The sequence below is a fragment of the Sus scrofa genome, chromosome 14, assembly GCF_054392235.1.
Source record: "Sus scrofa isolate SSC_HxYL_T2T_F1_AM1 chromosome 14, Sscrofa_HxYL_maternal_Yorkshire_Landrace_v2.0, whole genome shotgun sequence".
Lineage (NCBI taxonomy): Eukaryota > Metazoa > Chordata > Mammalia > Artiodactyla > Suidae > Sus > Sus scrofa.
In genome coordinates, this window is record NC_139396.1 from 163,091,358 (window position 1) to 163,114,345 (window position 22,988).

Below are 22,988 nucleotides of genomic sequence, written 5' to 3' on the forward strand. Positions count from 1 at the left end.
GGTTGCAGCTCTGCCAGGGACCGGGGGGGGCCATCTGAGATTCGGGGATTTTGTCAGGGCTGCTCATTTGGGCACCTGCTGCCCGTTAAAATGCCAGCCCTCAGAAAGGAGCAGGCGTTTGCCATAAAGCGCACCGGCCCAGCCTCCTCGCTCAGGGAGAGCTTCCAAGCCAGCTTCCCTGATGCCCCTCAAGGGCCCACTTTGCCCGCAGGCCCTGTAGGGACAGCAGCTCAGCTCCTGCCCACGGAGGCCCTTGAACAACCCAGGTCAGAACCCCAGGGCCGGAAACCTAGCAGACACTTCAGAGGGCCCCACACTCCCCTCTCGCATGGCTTCCTCTTGAGTGAGATCTTGGGGACAGCCAGGGAGGTGGCCAGAAAAGGGAGGGGAAGGACACCACGTCCCCAGAGGAGGTGGCGCTGGGGGTCGGGAGGCACTTGGGAAATCTGGAAGCCTGGAGGCAGGACCGCACGTGTGCGCGTGTGTGTGTGCGCCTGTGCCTGTGTGTGTGTGTATGTGGGGAGCGTGGCAGTCCTAGACGAGGGCAGGACGTCTCTCCGCCTGGACACAGGGTCGGTGAACAGAGGACATTGGCAAGCAGGCAGGAGTGGCTCAGGAGAGGGGCTCCAGTGACCTCAGGGACTAAAGGCCATTGTCCCTTCAATCTGGGGGGTACTTTTTAGAATTCTGCACATGATTTTCAGTACGATTCTTGTTGCTCATTTGCATGTGCAGTGCTCATCCCCCAGGCAGCTGTTATCTGAGTTCAGGGAGGTGGTGACGTGGGCGGCCCAGCGAGCGGGTGGCCAGGACCCGGGGCTCTGGGCGGCCTCGCGGCGTGACCTTGGGGAATCCCTCTTCATCTCGGGGTTTCGGCTTCTCCGTCTGCAGAGTGAGAGGGTGCTTTCTAACAGGCTAGGAAAGCGTGGTTTGACTGGAACCTATTTAGAAATGGATCCGGCTGCAGGCATAAGGAGCCATGTGACTTTAAGGGCGCAGATTCAAGCATGATGCGTGCTGCGGGCCAGGGGTGCCTGAGGCTCAGCGCCCTTCTGCTGCGGCCCCTTTTCACTCCACTTGGCGGGATGCCCTTGTACTTAGCCGTGGGCTTAAAAGTTAAAAACCACAGACTGGGGAGTTTCCAATGTCTGTGGCCGTGGGGGTTCCACCCCTGGATCCCCCCCTCCCAGCACCTATGCGGCCGCTCCAGGTGCTGGTCCAGGACCCACCACCCTCTGTGTTAGAAGCAACCTGAGAAGCTCCCTCTTAACCTCCTCCAAATATTAAAGATGTAAAGAAAGGGCGAAAAGGGAGGACTCGTACCGGACAGAGGCCCATTTCCTCAGGGACGAGGAGGATTGAAAGTTGGGCAGAGGGGCACCCTCCCCCTGCGGGAGGCGCGGGCAGGGCTCTGAAGCCCCCTCTGCACCTGACCTCGTGGGCGCACAGACCCGTCCTGTGGCCTCGAGATTCCCGGGAAGAGCCGTTTGCATCTCCAGGGCTGGGGCTCGAACCGCCGTCACCTGGCTGTCCCCCTGCAGAGCCTGCACTGGGTCAGCACCCCCGCCTGTGGTCTTTCTCCAGACCTTCCCCCTGGGAGCGCCTGCCCGTGTGGCTCGGAGGCCTCGCACTAACACGAAGCGTCCGTCTTCGCTCTTTTTCAGAGGAGAAGCGGCGCCGCTGGAGCCGGTATGGAGCGTGATGTCCGGTCCCGCGGAGCGCTGGGTCCACAGCCCAGGAGAGCCTTCCGGCTTGGACACTCCCTGCCTCTCGGGTTGGAGGAGGTTCTTCTGCTGGCCTTGCACCCTTGGGGATCTGAGGTTGCCCCCTCCGTGCTGAATTTGCAAGGGATGCTCGAGTCTGTGTGTGTCCACGCGTGAGTCTGTGTGCGTGTGTGCACACGCGTGTGCTCAATCAGAAGATGACACCCAGGATTTAGCTCTTTCGAGGCACTTAGAAGTTGGCCCGCTGGGTAATGAGACGTGCAGCCACGTGGGGACATGACAAACCTTGTAGGAAAGGAAGGTAAATGGCTTTGCCCGGCGGCTGAGGGACGTCCGCCTGCGGTGTCTGGCAGTGTTAGGCTCGTGCTGTATTTGTGTCGGGAGGAAGGTTCGACTCCCGTGCAGATGACAGCGGCGGCCGGGCCAGGCTTGATTCCCGAGGATGGTCAGGAGGAAGCTTATAGGATCGGACAGATCCGCTTTGTCGCGGGTGCAGGTTTTCCGCTGGGCAGCCGGCCGTTCATCAGCTCTCACCCAAGAAGGACGTCCTTTCTGTTGTCATTAAAGCCACAGTTACTAATTCACTTGGACAAGATAGGGGGCCGGTTCGCCGCTCGTCCAGCTGAGTCCGATGTCAGGGTTTGTATCTCGAGTGCGAAATCCTGTTTAGTCCTCCCTGCACACCTTCATCTTGTTCTAATGACTGCATTCTCTTGGCACATTTGTTATACTCAGAACCAAATGGCAAACGGAGGTCTTGCGTTACTAAAAGCCGCCAAGGAGCTAAACTCCTAGATGGAAGCCTGGTGGACCGTATGAGGCAGGCGTCCAGAAAATACTCCTTCGCTCCGGCACGCCCTGCGGGCCTGCCTGGTCCCTGCGTGCTGCCTCGCATCAGCAGCTATGCGGTTGGCCGTTTCAGATTAAAAAAAAAAAAAATACGCGCGTTTGAAACCGAAATTCACATCCCTCATGTTTATTTGGGTCATCCTGGTTTTACATGTTGTACGTATGTCTGCAGGCCTTCAAATGCCCGCCCCACACACCCCAGACACGCTTCATCACAGCTTTGTAATTAGAATGAGAAAGGTCGGCTCTACAGGAAAGAGAAGCATGTGAACATGTGCCATGCTCAGGAAGCTGGACTTGTCTATGTAAGAAGGATGTGCGCAGGAAAAAGAAAATGGGTCAAGGAATGGCTTAAGGAAAATGCCCCCTGTACTAGACCGCGTTTGGAACCGAGGCTTCCCCAAAGCACGCATTTAGTTGCAAAGCCAGTTCTTCTCCTTCGATGCTATCGTTTTTATTCATGTATCGTAGGTACCTTCTTTTCATCCGATTACAAAACCCAGCGTTTTAGGACTGGGCTTTTGCAAGAAAAGGGAGGGAGGAGGGGAGAAAGACAGAGAGGAGGAAAGAGCATCTGTCACTGATTCCTGCTGGTCCAGCGATCATCTGAGGAATTCAAGTGTTTTAAAATAACAAGTGTTTTCCAAATCCTAGAATGGACCTTTTATTCATGACCAGTGGGCTGGATTGAATTTCCTACAAGGATTTGGGCTTTTTTTTTTTTTTTTTTTTTTTTTTTTCCTGCTGGCTCTTCAAACAGGGGAGGCGTGTGTGTGGAAGCATGTTCCCTAATGGAGGAGGGACCCGGAAAGGCGGACACACCGGGATGTCTGCTGTGTAACCGAGAGACGTATACAGCGTAACAGTTACCGCCATCGTCACTGTGTGCACAAGAGACCCACGACAACACAACTGTTTTCAATTGTCTAAACCACAAATCCATGTGAATCGCAGCTTCCTGGCTGACAACACGCGTGCCAGGTGCGCGTGCCTCGTCTCCGTGGTCTAGGACTCTAGTTGCTGAAGGACGGTGGCTCTTCCTTCATGTGCTCTGCCCGCGAGGAACCTGTCGCCTTCAGGACACCCCGAGTGCCTTACAGGGCGTGTGAGCACCAACGCTGGCCGTCAGGAGGGCGGGTGTGTCGGGACTGCGTTTGACACCCGTCTACACGGACCGTCACGGCGTCGCAGACCTTAAGGTGGATTGTGTGTTTTAACACAGTCGTGGATTTACGTTTAGGCTCAGGAAAATCAAGCTGTAAATATATGTATCAAATCATATATTTGTTTACCGTCTATTTTCTAAAAGCTTTATTGTCAATTTATGCAAAAATGAATTAGGACTTGTTTTCTCATGGCCACGTGCCAGGCCGTACCTGTGTTCCTGAAGCAACTCCTTAATAACCACTCTTGAAACATGCGATGCTCCGTTCAGTGCTAAACAGTATTCAGAGGCCCGAAAGAGGTTTGTATTGTGATCCACTACAAAATTTTACACATATTTTTGTACTGTGATTCCTATGATACATACCAGAGAATTTTTTACTCCTTTGTAAATTACGGTACCGTTTTTAATAAAAACTTGTTTTAAATCTTAGCATATCAGGGTTCTCCTCCTCACGAAATAGTAAAGTTTGGACTCACTGGCTGTGTCAGCCACGTCTGTGTTCTGTGTCCGTTGTCTGAAACGCAGTGCCTCTTTCTGCACCAGAAAGGGAGCCTAGGCCTCCTGCGCCTTGGGAGGGGAGCCGGGCTCCTCCAAAACAGCCTCATCCTAAATCATGGGAAGTTACCTGGAGGGCAGGCTCTGAAGTCAGAGTTGCAGCAGCACCTGGCTGAGGTCGGCCACCGGGAGGCCTGCTCCAGTAGCTGTTTATTAAAGGAGACCGGAAGAGAAAAGTCAGATAGTTGGGAAGTTAAAAGAATTTCTGAGAATGAACAGAATGCTGGGCAATGATCCCACATAGGTGAGCAAAGGCTTCTTGATTTCTTTGGGGAGTGGAAACCGGAGGGGGCGGGCGGGAAAGCTGCTGATTTAGCTCTGCGGCCAGCACTGGAGTGTCCTCGCACTGGCTCTTTGTTCCAACTTATGCTTTGAAATTCAGGCTTCGCAAAGGCTGGCATGTCTTTTCCTTAAAAACCGATCTTCAGGGCTGGGCAGAGTGACCCTGGGCGGGTCTGGAGTCTCCTGTCATCTCACTCCAAACCTTGAACTTGCTTTTGTAAGCTCAGTCAGGAGAAGTTCACACGAGTGCCCCGCCCCACCCAGAGGCGGTCTCCTTGCCTGGCGTGGGGTCACCCACAGGGTCTGGAAATGTGGCCGCAGTTCCAACAAACCGGTTTCTCGAGTGCCTGCTCCCGCCTGCCCTTCTGCGGATTGAGCCGAGGTCAGAATCCCCGTGACCTGGAGGGCCAGCGGCACCGCTTCGCTGGGACGAAGCGCGCTCCCTCGGCCCAGACCCCGCGCGCTCAGCACTGGCTGCGTGGACAGCGCAGCGCCAGCTCCCCTGGATGCCTGGCGGGGCAGGGGGCGGGCTAGGGGGATGGGGCGGGGGCAGCGCGAGGCCCAGGTCCGCCCCGTCCACGTCCAGGAGCCGCGCGCAGACCCCGCCCCAGGAGGCTCCAGGACCCACAGCCCCTCGCCCTCTCCGGCCATGGCAGCGCGGCGGCCGCGGGAGCCCGCGGAGGCTCTGCCCGCGTGCCTGGGGACGCGGGGCGCCGGCAGCCCCCAGGCCCGCCCCAAGCTCGGAGGGGTCTTCCGCTGCGTGGAGGACGCCTTTGAGAACAAGACGCTGCAGCTGGACGCCCTGGGAAGCAGCCGCCGGGGTCCGCACGCCGTGGAGCCCTGCTGCAGACCACACGGCGCCCTGGAGGGTCCCCGCGAGCCAGAGAGAGACAGCCCGGAGGCGGCGGCAAGTCTCCCAGAGAGACCCAGCTGTGCCGGGGCTTGCGGCCCTCAGCAGGTGAAGGGTCCAGTAGAGAGGCTGCGGCTGGAGGGGCCAGTGAGAGGGGGATGCCGGCCCTGGACTCCTCCAGGCGCTGCACACCTTCGTCCAGAGGCCACTGGGGCACGGTTCAGGGGCTCGTCCTCTTCCCCCACCCCCAGGTCCTCTAAGGCAGACATGCGGGCTGGTGGAGGGGCCTTCCTAATCCTGGCTGAGTCTGGGCCTGGACTTCCCTAATCCTGCGCCCCCTCCGCGGACCTCGTGGAGGTCCAGGCTCTCCTGCCCCAGTTCTGTGTCTCTGGTCTGTCCAGGGCTATGGTGGCTGTCTCTTTGTGTGTCTCCCCAAACTCCCTCCTGCCCTCCAGCTTGCAGGGCTGGCCCTAGGACAGCTTCACAATGAGGTGGCTCCACTGCTGGGTCCCAGAGCAGGTGCGTGGTCTGGGGTTCATGGTCTCCGAGAAGCCCATCTGAGACGTCTTCCTGGCCGGAGTTCAGCACCTGGAGCACCTGGGCCTGGACTTGAGATTGGATTCAAGCCCTGCGGCCTCGGGTGCCCTGGTCACCAAGGAGCTGGTGGCGGGCCCTCGGCTGACCGGGGCGACGGGGGCGCCCTATCGGGAAGGGCCAGACCTCTCTCGCTCTCCTTCTGGGGTGCAACTCGGCGCACACACACGGGCTAGGACCCGTCACAGCCTCCCCCTCCCCACGTAGCAAGCGTCTGCCACGAGGTCCTCGCGGGGCCGGGCGGGTGGCCTCCGCTTGTGCTTGGAGCGGGGGCTCTGGGTGCCCTGGCGGAGCCCGGCCGGGGCGGAGCTTGGAAACGGGCGCAGCTGCGGGCCGGGGGCGGGGCGGGGCCGGGGGCGGGGCCAGCAACGGAGCCGCGCGGCCCGGCGCGCTCCCACTCGGACGCCTGCCCGGCGCCCCCCGCGTCCCCGCCTGGGCTCCGCGCGTCCCCCTTAGGCCCAGCTCCTGCATCCCCCGCCGGGACCCCCAGGCCCGCCCGGTCCGAGCCAGACCGCGCGGGTTAACGAGGCGGCGGCTCCGCCCGAGGAGCTGAAAGATGTCCTTCCAGGGCAAGAAGAGCATCCCCCGGCTCACGGTGAGCGCCGCGCCTCCTGCCCGCCGCCCCGGGCTGGACCTGGCCTCCGGGCCCCAGGAAGGGCCCTTCTGGCGCCGCGTCGGGCCCCCTCCTCGCCGTGTCCAGTCCCCGAGCTGGCCTCTGTGCCAGCGCCGGCCCTTCCCGCCCAGCTCCTTCCCGCGCCGCCGGGGCTCCCTTACGGAGCCGGCGCACAGGCCCAGACCCCGCGGGCTCCCTCCTCTGCGCCCGGGTGGGGAGCGGGGCTGGGGGAGGCCTGCTCCCCAGAGCGCTTGCGTGTCTGGTCCGCGGTGGCCGGGCCTCTCGGAGAGTTCGGCTTGGAGGCCGAGGGCGCGCACGGTCCTTTGTTGACCCCGCGGTCCCGGCTCCTGCCTCGGGCGCAGAGATGCGGTTCCCCTGGCAGCCTGCCAGTCGGCCGCCCCCCTGGACGGTGCAGCCGCGGCACCGGGAGCTCTTTGTCCGAGACAAAGCAGCCCAGCCTCGTCGCTGGCAAGGAGCCCCTGGCGGCCGGACCCCTCCTGGAGGCCGGGTGAGGAAGGCTCATAGTCACTGAGGGACATCCCCGCAGCCCAGCTCTCACGCGCAGGGACCCTCCAACCCCCACACACGCCACCCGTGCAGGGGGTTGGACTGTCCACCCCGCAGCCACGGAAACAAAGCCACCCCCTCCAGGCGGCCAGGGCCCCTGTGGAGGGAGGGAGGCAGGGAGGTGCTCCGGCCAGCAGGACCTCCCCTGGGAGCTGGCAGGTTCAGACCCAACTCTGGGCTGGGCTGGGGGTGATCTGGGGGTTGTGCTTTCACTTCCTGAGGTGTTCTGGGAGGAAGGAGCCTCTCTCCTCCACAGACTGGCCCAGGGTCCCACCTGGTGCAGAAAGCCCGTGGGGCTGGCACAGGGGTGGGCGAGGGCAGTGACCCACCTCTGGGTGGGCCAGAGGCAAGGTGGCCGGTCCCGCCTGAGGAGCAGGGCGCCCCATCCCTGCTGTATTTCCGGCTTGGTAGCAAAGCCAGGGGAGCTCCCAGGGTCTCCGTCCGGGCTTCGGAAAGCCGGGGGCAGGGGACTGAGCAGGGGCCGCAGACCACAGTGTCCTCCTGCCCCAAGCTCCTCTTCCTCCTCTTGGGCTTCTTCGAGAGGGCACTCGTCCCCTGGGGCAGGGGGGTGGGGGGCGGTGGTGGTTATGGGGGCACTGCAGGGGGAGGCAGGCAGGGGCTGCACACTGGCTCGGAAGCTGGGCAAGGTGGGTCATTGTGATGGGACCGTCAGGGTGGGTCTGAGGGCCCAGAGGACTGGGCAGTGTGCCTCGCAGGACCCAGCAGGAGAGTTTTGGGCCCTATGGTCGACGAGGAGTCGGCAGTGGGTCACACAATATGTGTTCTCCGCTTTGTGGGCCCTGCTGCTTCCGGTGCCACTGCTCGGCCTGAGCCATCCCAGATGATGTGGGAACAAGTGGGTGTGACTCTTCCAGTCAAATTTTAGCCGTGGACATCGCAAGGCACCTTTCACATGATAATTTTCATAGGTCTTGAAATAGTTTTCCAACCGATATGTAATCCATTCTTGGCTCTGGCTGTACAGGGACAGGTCGAGGGCCATGTCTGGCCTGGGGCACAGCTGGCTACCCTGTTGTAGACGGTGGGGTGGTGGTTTTACCATCAATCCATAGATGTCTGAGAATTCACTCCGAACGGCTTGGTGTTAATAAGAATAGACCGTGATGTAATGAGGCTCATAAGCAGTGAATTATTTATCCTCCCAGCAGCTTCTAGAGCCCCGCCAAGTGCATAGGTCAGTTCTCTGGGCATCAGACTGCTGGTGTGTGAAGAGGCAGAGCCCTGGCTGGAGCCCTGGCCTGGCCTCTCGGTGGGCCCCCGGAGCCCCGGGCCAGGGGCCAGAGCCCCTGAATGAGCCATCGTTGCTGCCTGGTCAGGCTGCAGTGCGTGGCGAGGGTCAGCCGCGGGCATGCCCCCCAAGGAGCTGGCCTCACTTGCTGACGCTCTGTTCACCCACACGGGCTACCTCCAGACAGCACCAGCACCTGCGGTCGCCCCATGTCCTCCTGGCCCCACACCCCATCAACTGCCTGCCCCCTCCCAGCCTCTCTGGAGTCCAGCTCTCATCCAGCCCACGGTCCGGGCCCCTCGTCTCACCGGGCTTCAGCAGCCGCCACTCCAGCCATGGCCCCGTCGCTGTCCTTGAGCGCCGGGATCTCTTTAAGATCGCTGGAACCCTGGCTAAAGGCCCCCGGTGGTGGCCCCCTGAGTCCCCAAGCCCGGTGCGCCCCACCCCCGTCACCCCGTCCACGTCCCCTGAGAGGGTTCAGGCCCCCGTCTCTCTCCAGTCCTGAGCCTCTTTCCTGACTCAGGGCCTGTGTGTGGGCTGCTCCCTGGAGCACCGCGTCCCCCCAACATCAGCGCCTCCAACAGGCCCTCTCGTCCCTGAGGCAGCCGTGCCTTGTCTCGCATCACCCTGTCACGTCACCCTCTTTGTGCTCTCGCGTCTGTCACAGTCTGTGACAGCCGGCATGATTTCTCGTCACTGTCTGACTCCTTTTGCTGGGATGGGGCCTCCCTGGGGGTAGGGACCCTGCCGTAACCACCCACTCCCCGCCCTGGCACCATCTTAGCGGCACCATCTTAGCTGTGTGGGATGGCACACAAGGAGGGCGGGACTTCCAGACCAGCAGGACAGGTGACACGTCCACCTCCCCCGCGGCCGGGGCCCTATAAACCGAGTGCAGCTGTGACGATGTAAGCCCCGCCCGGCACCCTCACTAACGAGGATTTGCCTCGGCCAAGCGGGAAGCCGGCTGGTTGGCTCGCCCTGTGCCTTTGGGGGCCCAGACCGCCTGACCTGTGGGCACAGGTCTGGGTTGGGGGCAGGGTTTGTGGGCAGCCACCCCCAAGGGCCCCCGCCTTGGGGCGCCCTCTGCCCACTCTCAGGGGCCGTAAACCCTGCAGGCGTTGTGCGAGATTGCACCCACACAAACCGTGCCCCAATATCTGGTCGTAACGCTGGCGTGAACTTGCACAAAGGTCCCTTGGGCCCCCAGTTTGGAGGCGACTCACCTGCTTTTGGCTCTTGGCAGAGCGACCGCCTTCTGATCCGAGGAGGGAAGATCGTGAACCATGACCAGTCCTTTCACGCCGACCTGTACGTGGAGGACGGGTTGATAAAGTAAGTTTCTGCCTCGGAGACCTCCACGCAGCCCACGCGTCCCTGTGGGTCGCCCCTTATCCAGGAGTGTGCTTCGGGGTGAGATCTATGTGCGTGTTCCTGGAAGCAGGTTTAACCCAAACGCAGCCTTCAGGGAGGCCTCCGAGAGCAGCTTCCTTGTTCCTTCTTCCCACAGTGCAGCCGGGGGCTCCCAGCAGGTGCTTAACAAACACTGATTGGCCACACGCTTGTTAGCGTCTCTGCTTGTTTGAGTCAGGCAGCACCTGCCTCTGGTCAGTGAACAGCACGGGCCCTCAGTGGTCCAGCCAAGTCTGGGCGGCGTTGCCCTTTCTCTCGGGGCCAGGAGCCCAAGTGCGAGCTTCCGATCGGCACGGCTTCGCCCAGGAGCCCGTCCTCAGCGGATCAGGCGCCTCCTCACCAGTGAAATCTCTGTCGCTTTCAGACAAATCGGAGAAAACCTCGTCGTCCCCGGGGGCATCAAAACCCTGGACGCCCGCGGCCTGATGGTCCTGCCCGGCGGCGTCGATGTCCACACCAGGCTGCAGATGCCCGTCCTGGGCATGGCCCCAGCCGACGACTTCTGCCAGGGGACCAAGGCCGCGCTGGCGGGAGGGACCACCATGATACGTGAGTGTCTCCTTGGGGCGTCCGTCCTCACCCGGGTCGTGTGAGGAGTCTGTGCGTCCCAGGAAGGGCATCACCCGATGGCCCTGCAGGCCTGCGTCCCTTTATCACGTCTGCTCTGGAACCCCCGACGCCTGCGCCGCCTGCGGAGCCATGCGGCCCGGCGGCTCTGGAATCTCCCGGGAACCCCCGGGGCTCACGGCTGTGCGCGCGGTAACGTCTCACTTCCTGGGACGCGAGCAGCTGGCCAAGGGCCAGGGTCGGCAGACCCCAGGGCCTCGGGCAAGTGCAGGGCTGGGGTTGCCTGAGATGTCAGACCCGGTTGCCTGATCCTCACGCCTCTGAGGCCCGGTGTGTAGAAACTCCCTGCTGTGTCTGCAAGAGCTAAAGATGGAGGCTTTCTAGAAAAAGGATGGCAAAACGCTGTGATCCTGCCAACGGCCCCAGAGGTACCGTTCCTCTCGGGCCGGCTCTGTGCCGGGGCGAGCACAGTTCCGACGGGCTGCAGCTCACGTGCTCACCTCGCAAAGCCCTGTGAGCTCAGCAGAGAAGCTCCAGTCCCCGCTTGTGAGGTGAATTCGCTTTGCCCACCGTGAACGTGCTCGGGGTCAGCTCAGGAGCCAGGACGAAGTACCAGCACGCAGCCCCCTCCCACGGCCTCGAGCACCCATGGCTCAGCGGGGCTGAGTGCAGACTCGTCCTCTGTGGATGGACCTGGTCTAGCAAACCCTGTGGGCCCTGGCTGCACGGCGTCCTGGCTGTGGGGCTTCAGGCAGATGGGCCCGCTTTAGAAGCCACCCTTTCCGGGTCTGTCGGCAGGAGGGGCCGCCCTTCTTAGAGGCAGTGAGGGCTGAGCCAGTCAGTGCACCGTTGCTTTGCACTCGTGCCGGGCATGTGCAAATGCTTCCCGCTGCCCCCGGGGCGCTGCTCTGGGGCTCTGGGCTGCTCCACAGGTGACACCCAGGCCCCGCAAGGTCATGGCCTGGTGTGTTTACTGAACTGTGAGGTGGAGAGGAAAAGCCAGCAGTGTCCACTGCTCAGGAGAGGGGTCATTTCAGCCCTGGGTCCTGCTCGTCATTGGCGATCTAATGACTCTTGGCCTTCATGGCTATGTCACCTGCTCCTGCTGGTGCCAGGGCATCAGACAAGCTGTGAGGTGGCCCTGTGAGGACAGAGGAGCTGTGGGCTGCCCAGAGTCTGAGGCTGGCCTGTGAGCAGCCTGCAGGGCAGGGTCCTGGGCTGGTGACCTGAGCCATCGGAAGCAGAGGGGCTTGCGAGAGGTATGCTGCAGAAAGGTGGGTGGCATTTGCCAGTGACCCCAGGGGGGTCTTCCCTCCCCCGCAAGCTCCTCCCCTGTGCTCTGCAGAGGCCGTGAGTGGTGTTCAGAGCTTGGACATGAGGTTGCCAGCAGGGCAGGGGGGATGGTGCGGTGGCCATGTGCCCTCCCAGGTTCCCCGGGGTTGGGGGCACCATTCAAGATGTGTGCGGTCAGGGAGGCACTGGGGACGCCAGGCCTTGTGGGCCGGCTCACGGTCCAGCACCATGGACAGCGGTGTTGTGCCTGCCCGGAGCAGGTGCCTCCATCAGACGAGGCTGTGCTGGAGGTGAGGCTTGAATGGCCACTGGGCTCTTTGGGGCGGGACCCTGGGGAGCAAGGCCCTCCTCTCTGCCCAGAGAGAGAGGCTGGGGACGACGGCCAGAAGGTGCCACTTTGGGCAGAATGGAAGGCAGGTCCCCGCAGCCTCAGCCCAGTGTGAGCCTGAGGCCCGTCTGTCCTCTGCTGTCCTCAGCCTCCCTCCTGATCTGCCGAGCGGAGACGGGGGTCGGGGGCTCAGCTGACCTTGCTGTCCCCACAGTGGACCACGTGTTCCCCGACGTGGGGGGCAGCCTGCTGGCGGCCTACGAGCAGTGGCGGGAGCGGGCGGACCGCGAGGCCTGCTGCGACTACTCCCTGCACGTGGACGTCCCCCGCTGGCACGAAAGAGCCCGGGAGGAGCTGGAGGCCTTGGCCAAGGACAAGGGTGAGCAGGGCCGGCTGGGCCAAGGGGCTGAGGGTCCAGAGCTTCCTTGGCCTTGGGGGGCCCTGGGGCAGGTGGCGGGAATTGGGGGGAAGCCAGACAGGAGCCATTCGAAGGTCTCCTAGGCGGAGAGGTCACCTGTGTCCACGTCTGGGACGCAGCCGGTAGCCCTGCTCCTCATGAGAGGACACAGCTGTCACAGCCGTCCCCCGTCCCCTCGTCTCCTGGCCCTGTTGTGAAGGAAAAGCACCCAGAGCCTTCTTGGACCTTAAGGTTCTCTAGAAGGAGGATGACTTAAAACCCGCGGTTCTCTATTGCTGCCCCCGCTGAAACAGGACAGCTCAGAAGCAAGGCTTTTCTTTTCTTTTTTTTAATCAAATGTCCTGACGCTAAAACCACATCAGAGCTGATAGTGGATCTGACAAGAGTTAGGTGGCCATCTAACTGACCTCTGGTGACTGGGGTGTGCTGGCGGCAGACCCCTGGCCAGGCCCTCACCCCATGGGGTGGCTGCCGACCAGCTTGACCGCAGACCTGACGAGGCAGGGAGGTTACGTCCAGGCCATTTCCCAGAGGGACAGGCCTTACACTGGTGGCCTCTGCACTTAGGCCCCCAACCTGGGGGCGGGGGCTGGGGGGCTCTTGGCCTCTGTGCCTCATTCTGGGCAGTAGCTCTGCCACCCACTTGTTCTGTAGTCGGATCAGGAGGCCAGGGCCCAGCTCAGAGCGGAGGTGGAGACCAGGCACCTGCAGCCACCTCCCTCCTGCCAGGGCCCTGGGTGGCATCCTGGGTCGGGCCTGCATGCTGCCCCGTGGCCTCTCCCAGATCCCCCGGGGCGGGTTGCCACCTGCGGGATGTCATGTGTGACACTGGGTGACTCGTTCTACCCCTTGTGCCTTTGCTCCTCAAGTCAGCACTCTGGACCCAGGAGATGCCAGGGAGGGTGGAGGGGCACAGGCTGGGGTTTGGGTGGTGGGAGGGCCTGGTCCCAAGTCCCCTTAAAAGGGGAGACTCGACCCCCTGATGGGGAGCTGGCGCCGGCAGCCCGTCCTCTTCCCTCTGCTTTTCCTGAGAGCCTGGCCGGCTGAGGAGCCCCCAGTCCGCCTCCTGTGGCCGGGCTCAGGGCATGACTGGGACCCGCAGGCAGGTGACAGGCTTACGGCCAATGTGAGGCCACCCAGGCAGCCCCGTGTGGGTGCGTTCCTATGGAGTCCAAGTAGAACTCGGGCAGCGGGCCCGCAGCTCAGGGCGCCCTCCTGTCTGGGGGGGACTCATGGGGGAGGGGAGGAGAGCTTGTGGGGCTTGGTGATGGGGTGGGGTGGGGTGGGGGCCGTGGGCTGCTCACCCCGCTGACCACGGGCCAGGCCGGGGAACAGCAGTGTCTTGACCCCGGAGCACAGGCCGGGGGGGCGGGGAATGGGCACCCCTGGGTGCAGGGCCAGTCGGGGAGCCGTGGTCTGACGCTCCTGCCTCCGCAGGCGTGAACTCCTTCCTCGTCTTCATGTCCTACAAGGACAGGTACCAGTGCACCGACGGCCAGGTGAGGTGGGGCCCCGGGGGGCCGGCGGGCGTCTCGGGCCGGGGGGACGCAGCCCCACGCGGCCCTGCGCCCTCTCCGCAGATGTACGAGATCTTCAGCCTCCTCCGGGACCTGGGAGCCGTGGCCCAAGTGCACGCGGAGAACGGGGACATCGTGGAGGAGGTGCGGGCGGGGCTGCGGGGTGACCCTGCCCCTCAGGTGGGAACGCTGATCCCACAAACCCCAGGGAGGGAACCCTGGCCTTGACCCAGTAAATAGCTTGCCCGGGTCAGAGGCCAAGCAGGCAGGGCGTTAGGGAGCCTGGGGGGCGCTTGGCTGAAACAGTTTTCCCACGATCATCAGCCTTCTTAGAAAAACTTCTCCAAAGCGGAAGGGTTGCTTCGTGGGGGCTGCTGAGACTGGGGCTTCCGGCACCCTTCACCCCCTGTTCTGGGGCCCCTCTGGAGCTGTCCCTTCGGCCACCAGCACACAGGCCCTGGGCTGCAAGGGGGGTGTCCCCAGCCTCGGCCCCTCACTCTTCGTTTTCCCATCAGCGCCAGTGCCCACAGGTGCAGGGGAGGCGGGTGCCGGGGAGGTTCTGGGCCCCCCAGGGGCCTGGTCCCAGATCACACACACAGCCCCGCCCTGACACTCCAGACCCACAGGGCAGCTTGCTGGGACCGGTCGGGCTCTGCGCCAGCCAAGCTCAAAAGGAGGGTGGTGACTCCAGGGAGGGCGTGCGGGCCCCGGCCATTGCGCGTGCTCAGTGTGGCACACGGGGGGCAGGGTGTGTGGGGTGGCACCGAGCAGTGCTGGGAGGCTCGCTATGGGGTCGGTGGGATTCTGCTTCTCCAGTGCTCTCCTTGCTGAAGCTCGTTCACGTGCGCAAGGCCACCCTGGCTCAGGGCCTCAGGATAGACAGGCGGGCAGAAGCAGTAGCCCTGCCCCAGCCGGGCAGCCCCGTGCCCACCCCGGCCATGCACCCCTGAGGGAGACAGCACGGCAGGCACGGCTTGTCCTTCACGCAGGGGCTCTGCGGCCTTGGGCACGTCCTTCCCCCCAAAACCCCGTCCCCCGTTCTGTGATGCAGGCAGCTGGTCATGCTGCCCGGGCCTTCCCTCTGCTCCATTCCGGGTGCTCTGCGGTCAGTGGTTCGGGCTTCATCTCAGGGATTAGGGCTCACCTGAGAGGCCAGGGGTCAGGAGCTGTCTTGGGGTCAGGCCTCACCTGAGAGGTTGGGGGGCTCAGGCTCACCTGGAGGGCCAGGGTGGCCCGAGCCGGGGGCTTCACGCGGGGCCCCAGCTGCGCCCAGGCTGGCACGGGCTGCCCTGTGTGTGTTTAGGAGCAGAAACGGCTGCTGGAGCTTGGCATCACCGGCCCCGAGGGCCACGTGCTCAGCCACCCGGAGGAGGTAGGTATAACCTGCTGGGAACCGGCCCCAGGCCGGGCCTTCGGGCGGCTAGGCTGGGCCCCGAGGTCTGGGCAGGACTGTGGTCCCGCTGGCCCGGCCTGAGCTGTGAGTCAAAGCTCACGGCCCCCTGACCCCCGGGCACCCTGCGGCCTTTGTGCGGGGCTGAGACGGCGGCAGTCGGCCCTGGTCTGCATGGGTCAGTCCGCATTCGGGGCCTCGAGCCGCAGGCTGGGGGCCTCACCTCCCCGGGGTGACCGCTTTGGGCTCAGGGTCCGCGGGGCATCCTGGTCCCCCGTGGCCTGAGCGCCGCCCTCGCCAGGTGGAGGCGGAGGCCGTGTTCCGGGCCATCACCATCGCCAAGCAGGCCAACTGTCCCCTCTACGTCACCAAGGTGATGAGCAAGGGTGCGGCCGACGTGATTGCCCAAGCCAAGCGCAGAGGTGCGTGGGGCCGCGGGCCGCGACGCGAGGCAGGCTCCCCGGCTCCCTGGCACTGAGGCAGGCCTGACGTAGCTGCCACCCGGCTGGCCTCTCATGGGGGCCTTTCGTGGGCCCGGGGTGCGGCCTGTGGGCGGTGTGGGCGCTGAGTCCCTGGGTGGGTGGGCAGCCCGAGGGGCCCCTCTTGTCCAAGCAGCAGTGGATCAGCAGGGGGCCTGGAAGCCCAAGTGGGGCCTTTGGCCCTGTTTGCACGGAAGTGAGCATCAGAACCAACTGTTCTGTGTGTGTGTTGGTCTGAGTGCGTGCGTGTCTGTGTCGTGTGTGTCTGTGTCAGTGGCTGGCTGCCCCCCAGGTGGGGGACAAGCTGACCAGGGCCAGGAAATGGAGAGGCAGCGGGGGCGGCAGCGCAGCGCCGAGGCCTGGGCCCACGCGGGTCCAGGGCCCGCGGGCTGGCGGCGCCGCTCACGGCCTCGCCGCAGGGGTGGTGGTGTTCGGGGAACCCATCACTGCCAGCCTGGGCGCCGACGGCTCGCACCACTGGAGCAAGAACTGGGCCAAGGCCGCAGCCTTCGTCACCTCGCCCCCCATCAGCCCGGACCCCACCACCATGGAGCACCTCGCCTCCCTGATGTCCAGGTAGGGGCTGCCTCTGTGCCCCACCCTGCTCCCCCCGCACTGGCCCTGGGCTGGCACCCCCGTCCAGACTCCACCCCGAGGCCCTCGGTCTTCTGTCCCCCACCCCGAGACCCTGTGCTGCCCGCTCCGGCAGCCTCTGGCCCGTGGGCTGTGTGGCCGTGGGGGGCAGCCTCTGGCCCTCTGGCTGTGGTGCTGGCGTGGGTGGGCCTTCGAGGCTCAGGAAGACAGGCCCCTCTGGGCTCCCCTGACCCCGGCTTTCCTCAGCGGGGACCTCCAGGTGACCGGAAGTGCCCACTGCACCTTCACCACTGCCCAGAAGGCCGTTGGCAAGGACAACTTCACGCTCATCCCCGAGGGCACCAACGGCGTCGAGGAGCGGCTGTCCGTGGTGTGGGACAGATGCGTGGTGGGTGCGGGGGCCTCCCCGGCAGGCGGGCGGCCAGGTCACCAGAAAAGGACCCCCGACCAGGAAGCCCACCGCGGGGGGCAGAGAGCAGAGCGCATGGGTCCCTGCATGTAGCCCCTCAGGCCCGCATCCAGGGCTCCCCGGAGGAGATGCCATAGCCGCAGCAGCCAGGCCATGCCCTGGTCCTGATGCCCACGGAGAATGCGCGCCTGCGCGGCGGGGCTGCCGTCCTCCATGTCCCCCCGGGAGGCCTGGGGTCTCCTTGGAGCTCCATCTCACGTGGACACCCCCGAGCCCCAGCCTCGCCTCCGAGCCCTTCCCTGGGCCAGAACCCTGACCCCAGACTCCCGGCCACCCCCAGGGTCTGTCACGTCCTTAGGGACACAGACGTCATCGTAGAAAGGTCAGCACTCATCTGCCCACGAAGTGCTTGGTGCCCAGGAAAGGCCAGATCTGCAGGCCTGACTGAGACGGAGCGGCCCGCAGCCCGGGGCTGGGGCACAGGGGCCACCCCCGCACAGCCCCGACCAGACCCTGAGAGCGCGGGAAGCGCCGCTCACCCGCCTCTTTGCTTCTCAGGCCTCGGGGAAGATGGACGAGAACGAGTTCGTGGCCGTGACCAGTACAAACGCGGCCAAAATCTTCAATTTCTACCCAAGGAAGGGGCGCGTGGCCGTGGGCTCCGACGCCGACCTGGTCATATGGAACCCCAAGGCCACGAAAACCATCTCCGCCAAGAGCCACAACCTGGTAGGGGAAGCCTGGTCCCCGCGCGGTCAGTCAGGTGGCCTCAGGCGGCGCGCAGGAGGGGAAGGCTCGCGGGCGGGGGCAGCGGGGCGGACGCGGCCACTTCCCTCTGAGTCGCGGCCCAGCCGAGCGGTCCAGGAACAGGATGCGGCCCCGGCGGGCGCTCAGGGGGCCTCTCTCCCCAGAACGTGGAGTACAACATCTTTGAAGGCGTCGAGTGCCGGGGGGCCCCCACCGTGGTCATCAGCCAGGGCCGGGTTGTGCTGGAGGACGGGGCTCTGAGCGTCACCCCCGGGACCGGCCGCTTCGTCCCTCGCAAGACCTTCCCCGACTTCGTCTACAAGAGGATCAAGGCGCGCAACAGGGTAAAAGGCTGAGCCGGGCAGCGCACGGGGCCTGGGCCGAGCTCCGGGCATCCTCCCGGGCAGCCCTGAGGCCACCTGACCCCACGGTGCAAGGAAAGCCCCCTCGGGGCTCGGCCCACGTCCCTTCCCAGGCAGCCCACGCTGCTGTGGGAAGTGCGGGTACGAGGCACCTAAACCCCTAGGAGCCGCCCCCACCCCGGCGACCGTCCACCAAGACCAGCAGGGCCCTCCTGGGACTTCCCGGGACAGGCGTGCGCATAAACGAACTGAGAGCAGGTGACCACGGTGTTCGCCAACTTAGAGGAGAGCTGAGCGCCCGTCTTCCCGCGAGCGCCTGGCCCGCTGCCCGCTGGGTCTCACAGACCCACCAGGCGTCCCCCGGCCCCGCGCCGCAGGCCGAGTGGGTCCCACGTCACCCAGGCGCACACGTACCCGCACACGCACGGTGGCCGTGCACCCCGGTTTGCTGACCCCCGCCCTGGTCCCAGTGTTCTGGAAGGGTGTGGTCTGAAATGGTGAGCAGGGGCGGGCTTCGGGCCCTTAGCTGGCAGGGCCCGCACGGTCTGGGGCTCGGGGACCTGCACAGCTGCTCCCCCAGACCTGACCCGGACTCACCGCCTCCCTCAGGGGTTGAGCCGGGCCACGAGGCAGGGGCCGGGGCAGAGCACTGGGCACCCCGCCCCGGGGCTGGGGGCCGGGGCACTGGTCACAGGCAGCTCCGTGAGATGGTGGGCCAGGCCTACGTACAGCTGCCACCCAGAGCAGGCGGAGGGGACCCGCTCCCCATCACACACCCGCGTTGACGGGGGCGGGGGCTGGATGCAGACCCAAATCTTCGCAACTCCACACCCACCCCACCCTCACTCTCATCCTGTGCCCCTGCCCCCAGGTCCTCCTCCCCAGGGCAGGACAGGGTGGGAGGCCCTGGGGCTGGCTCAGGCCCCGTAGTTAAGAGGGTGATGCCGGCAGCCTAGGGAGGGGCCGCTGAAAACACGAGCGCCTCGAGGTTGTGCTCCAGCCCTCGGCCATTCGTCCACCGCGGTGGCTCCTGGGAAAGGCCTCTGATTTGGGGGCCGTTTCAGGGAGGACAGGACCCAGGGCCTCCGCTTTGGGTCCTTGGGTACCGAGTAGGGGCGGCATCGGGGCCCAGGACAGAGGGTACCGAGGCAGCAGCGACTACGTTGGGGGCAGCTTCTGATTCCAAAAGGCCTCCCCTGCAGGCTGCCCTGCAGCTTCTCCATCCAGGGCACTGCTGCCCAGCCTTGAGGGAGGGGGGGTCCGTGCTCACGGGGTGGATGCCCCCCAGCTGCAGGGCCCGCCCAGTGCCCTCACGCCCAGCCCCCTCGGCCCGCAGCTGGCGGAGATCCACGGCGTGCCCCGAGGCCTCTACGACGGGCCGGTCCACGAGGTGGTGGTGCCCGCCAAGCCAGGGGGTGGCGCCCAGGCCCGCGCCTCCTGCCCCGGGAAGATCCCAGTCCCGCCCGTTCGCAACCTGCACCAGTCGGGGTTCAGCCTGTCTGGTGAGTTGAGCCTGGGGTCCCAGCCTCTGTGGGACCTGGGACCACGTGGGAGTCCACCCGCCAGCCCCTCACGGCCCGCAGCTGACACCCCAGCCCTGGCATCACGTGTGAGGCCCGTAAGGAAGGGGCCTGGGGGCCTTGGGGGCCTGGAGGGGTCAGTGCGCAGCTGCCAGGCCTGGCCTCTGGCTGTGCCCCCAGGATGCTGTGGCACACGGATTCTAACAGAAGCACCCAGGTCTCCCTGCACACCAGAGCCAGGCCCCCTCCCAACCCACCCCGATGCCTCAAGCCGATGGGGCCGCGTGTCTGCGCCCCTTCCAGCAGCTCCCACTGCCGCCCCTTCTGCAGGATCTCAGGCCGACGACCACATCGCCAGGCGCACAGCGCAGAAGATCATGGCGCCACCTGGCGGCCGCTCCAACATCACCTCACTGTCCTAGGCGCTGCGGGTGCTGCCTGTTGTCCGCCGTGCCGCCCCCGTTCCATTCCCTTCACTGACCCTGTCTTGAACGGTGCTGGCCTTACCTTCCACCCCGGAAACTCTCCTCCTGGGGCCCCAGGTCCTGTCGCAGGGAGCCCCCGCAGGAGAGGTCGCATCTGGGGAGGTTTCACTGCCAGGGCCAGGGGGCTGGACGCGGGGGTGGGGACCGCTCAGGTAGCCCTGAGCCCAGGTGCTGGGTGCCCCAGGAAGACAGGGGCCTCACGGGATGCCCAGGGCAGGGGCGGCAGGCTGAAAGACTGGGGTGCTGCACCCTGGTCCCCACCCCTCATCACTGCCCCTGAAGCCCCCAGCTCTCCCGCCTGCTCCCACAGGCCAAGGCGCAGCCTGTCCCCGGCTGCCTCAATGCAGGGAGAGCCCCCCCACCTCCGAGCTGCTGTGACTTCAGGGACCCACCAGGAACCGTGTAGGGCAGCTTCTGGCAGGACTTTGCAGCAGACTCATCTGTACGCTTTTCCGAGGACCAAACCCCCGCTTGCGTAGCGCCCACCCCCAGGGAACTGTAGGCCCCTCTAGCTAAGGCGCTCCTTTTCCCACTGTGTGTGTTCGGATAGTTCGTTAGAGCAGCAGTTTTGAGTGGTGAGGGCACCTGTAGCCAGGACCCCGCATGCCACCCACAGCCCAGTGCCCCCCCCCACCCCCGGTGCTGTGACCCCGTCACCTGTGAAGCGGGTCAATTAAAGGCATCTGGGCTGGAAGCCACTGCGTGTGGAGAGCGCCGTCTCTGCCCCCACACCGTGCCCTGGGGAATGCCCTGCAGGACCCCCGCCTCCCTGGCTCCCTGCGACCTCCAGACCACCTGCAGGGCCAGCTTGCTTGGCCTCTGGGCTGGGCTGCGTCTGAGTCGTGGGGAGGGGCTCTGCCTGGGGGCGGGGCTGCTGGTCGGAGACGACTGGCCGTTCAGAGGGAGGGGCTGGCCGGGAGGACCCCCATGTTCTGACCTGACGGGCCTGTCCCCGAGGTCTCAGAAACACTCAGATGTAGAGGTGGGCATGAAGCCCCAACTCCCCCAGTTCCTGCCCCTGACGTCACCAGGTCTCCACGCAGAACTGTCTCTGTGGGTTGGCACCACCCACAAGACATCCTGTGATGCTTCCCCAGGGCACACCGGGCCCCGTGTCCCCCCACGGGCTCACCGTGCAGGGCTTCTGACCTTAACCCTGGGACCGGCAGCGAGCTGACCCCACCGGTCTGTGCAGTCCTGCCCGGGCCCCCCCGCCCCTAGCCTCCGTCAGCCGCCACCTCCACCCACCTTGCCCATCACGGCCTTGGGGCTCCCCGGCGGGAGACGGGCACCACTCAGGCCGAGGACCGGGCGCCGAGGCTCTGGCCTGGCAGGGGCAGCCCCGCCTCACAGACACGTTCTCTGCACAACGGCAGACAGAGAGCATGCAAAACGCCGCCCACACGGTGGGTCTCACAATGTGATTCTCAGGCAGAAACTATACAGAAACAGAAGTCACCAGAACAGTTTGTAAAACATTCTTCACACCCATGCCCCCCCCCCACCTTGATGTACAAGAACCCAGCAGACCCTGGGCCGGCCCACAGCTCCGGGCAGCAAGCTCACCCCGGGGGGCAGCCACGTCCAGGGGACCAGAGCGCCTGTGCCACCACGGCCCGGTCAGGGGGCCACCAGGAGGGCCAGGGGTGGGCAGCTGCATGCCTCCCTCCACCACCGCAGTCACCAGAGCCCAGGGGGCGCCCACCCTCCCTGCCCACCGCTCTCGGCCACATGACTGCCACTTGTCACCATGTTCCACCCAGAACCGAGGGCAGGCACGGTGGTCAGCTGTTCAGTGAGCACGTGGTCTGGATGCGCTGGGCTGCTCGGCTGGGAAAGGGCAGCCTAGGCTCGCCCGCCGCCCGCCCCCTGCAGGCCCTGAGTCTCTGACGTGACCTGAGTTAAGTCCAGGCCGGGGGCCGCCTAGCTGCTCCCAGCCGAGGGGCAGATGGAGCCGCACGTGGGCAGGGCGGACAGTGCCCCCTCGCTGTCTGCCGGGAGCTCCGCCGCCTCCCCGGGCTCGGGCGCAGGTGCGGGCTCACTTGAGGGGTCCTGGCTCCTCTTCAGCCTGGTGGGGAGACACAGGAGCCTTATGCAGCCTCCCCGGCGGCCCCGACGCTGCTCCCTGGCCCAGGACCTGGCCGGGGCCTCCTGGAGGGCGTCCTTAGGACCACAGCGTGGGCACCCAGCGGGGACACAGGAAAAGCCCCTCCAGCCACGCTGGCACAGCAGGGAGCTGAGAGCCACGAGGACCAGCCAAGGGCATGTGGGCACACGGGGCGTTTCAGCCCACACCCTGCCTGGACCTCGCTGGCCACCGGTCTCAGTCCGCTTCCAGCCAGGAGCTAAAAGGAGGCCCAGGGTAAGCGCAGGTTCTGTGGGTCGACAATTCTGGAACAAGGCTTTTCAGAGCGTGGCCGAGTCCGTTGGGACCCAGGCCTCTGATTCTAAGATGGCCAGTGTCCTAAACCCGGCTCTGTCCACGTGTCATCCTGGTCCCCGAGGCAGGACGGACCAGCTAACCCTGCTCAGCTTCCAGGCCAGAGCGCAGAGCCGCCTCCTCCAGGGAGTCCTCTGCACTCCCCCGCCCACAGCCCTGGCCCTCCGTCCGCCAGGGCAGATGCCTTAGCTCTTTGTAGCTTGTCATGTCTCCCCGCCAGCCAGCTCTGCCCTTTCTGTACTGCAGTCCCCGGCCCTCAGTAAAGGTTCGCTGAATGACTGAGTGAAGGATGGGAGCTGATGCGACTCCAGGGGCCGCCCAGGAAGTCATCCGCCCTCATCTCAGCAGCCCAGTGAGCGTCTGCCCAGGAGAGTGTGGCCACTGGCTGAAGAGGCCCAAGTTTAGAGCTGAAAGGTCAGGGGCCCTTCCCGCCAGCCTGAACAGGGACCCCCACCCTCCCCCCAGGGCTGCTGCTGACGCCCCCGGAGGGCAGCGGGTCAGGCCTCCCAGGCGCACTGCTGCCACGTGACTGCCGTGACCAAGAAAACCCGGCCCCTTCCCAGACTCCTCCTGCC

General features: G+C 64.8%; 3 protein-coding genes across 43 annotated transcripts in view; 2 read left to right on the forward strand and 1 right to left on the reverse strand.

Moving 5' to 3' along the window:
• The window catches only part of JAKMIP3 (Janus kinase and microtubule interacting protein 3), a 103,433-nt gene extending 99,263 nt beyond the window's left edge, over positions 1 to 4,170 (forward strand). For all 38 annotated transcript variants that reach the window (XM_013981817.3, XM_084995367.1, XM_084995368.1 and 35 more), the window contains one exon: positions 1,665 to 4,170. The gene's annotated coding sequence lies outside the window, so the exon portion shown is untranslated. The remainder of the gene's footprint in view (positions 1 to 1,664) is intronic.
• Positions 4,171 to 6,370: 2,200 nt separating this feature from the next.
• On the forward strand, positions 6,371 to 20,667 carry DPYSL4 (dihydropyrimidinase like 4). Its single transcript, XM_003483576.5, has 14 exons — positions 6,371 to 6,617; positions 9,698 to 9,786; positions 10,229 to 10,413; positions 12,267 to 12,431; positions 13,908 to 13,969; positions 14,051 to 14,131; positions 15,291 to 15,359; positions 15,679 to 15,799; positions 16,276 to 16,432; positions 16,697 to 16,838; positions 17,418 to 17,588; positions 17,771 to 17,950; positions 19,305 to 19,470; positions 19,819 to 20,667. The coding sequence occupies exons 1-14, from the start codon at positions 6,579 to 6,581 to the stop codon at positions 19,908 to 19,910; spliced, it is 1,719 nt and encodes a 572-aa protein (XP_003483624.2). The 5' UTR covers positions 6,371 to 6,578; the 3' UTR covers positions 19,911 to 20,667.
• A 768-nt stretch (positions 20,668 to 21,435) lies between these two features.
• STK32C (serine/threonine kinase 32C) overlaps positions 21,436 to 22,988 on the reverse strand; it is an 86,675-nt gene continuing 85,122 nt past the window's right edge. For all 4 annotated transcript variants that reach the window (XM_021073875.2, XM_084995413.1, XM_003483577.5 and 1 more), the window contains one exon: positions 21,436 to 22,041. In XM_021073875.2, coding sequence (XP_020929534.2) covers positions 21,897 to 22,041 — 145 coding nt within the window. In that variant the 3' untranslated portion in view covers positions 21,436 to 21,896. The remainder of the gene's footprint in view (positions 22,042 to 22,988) is intronic.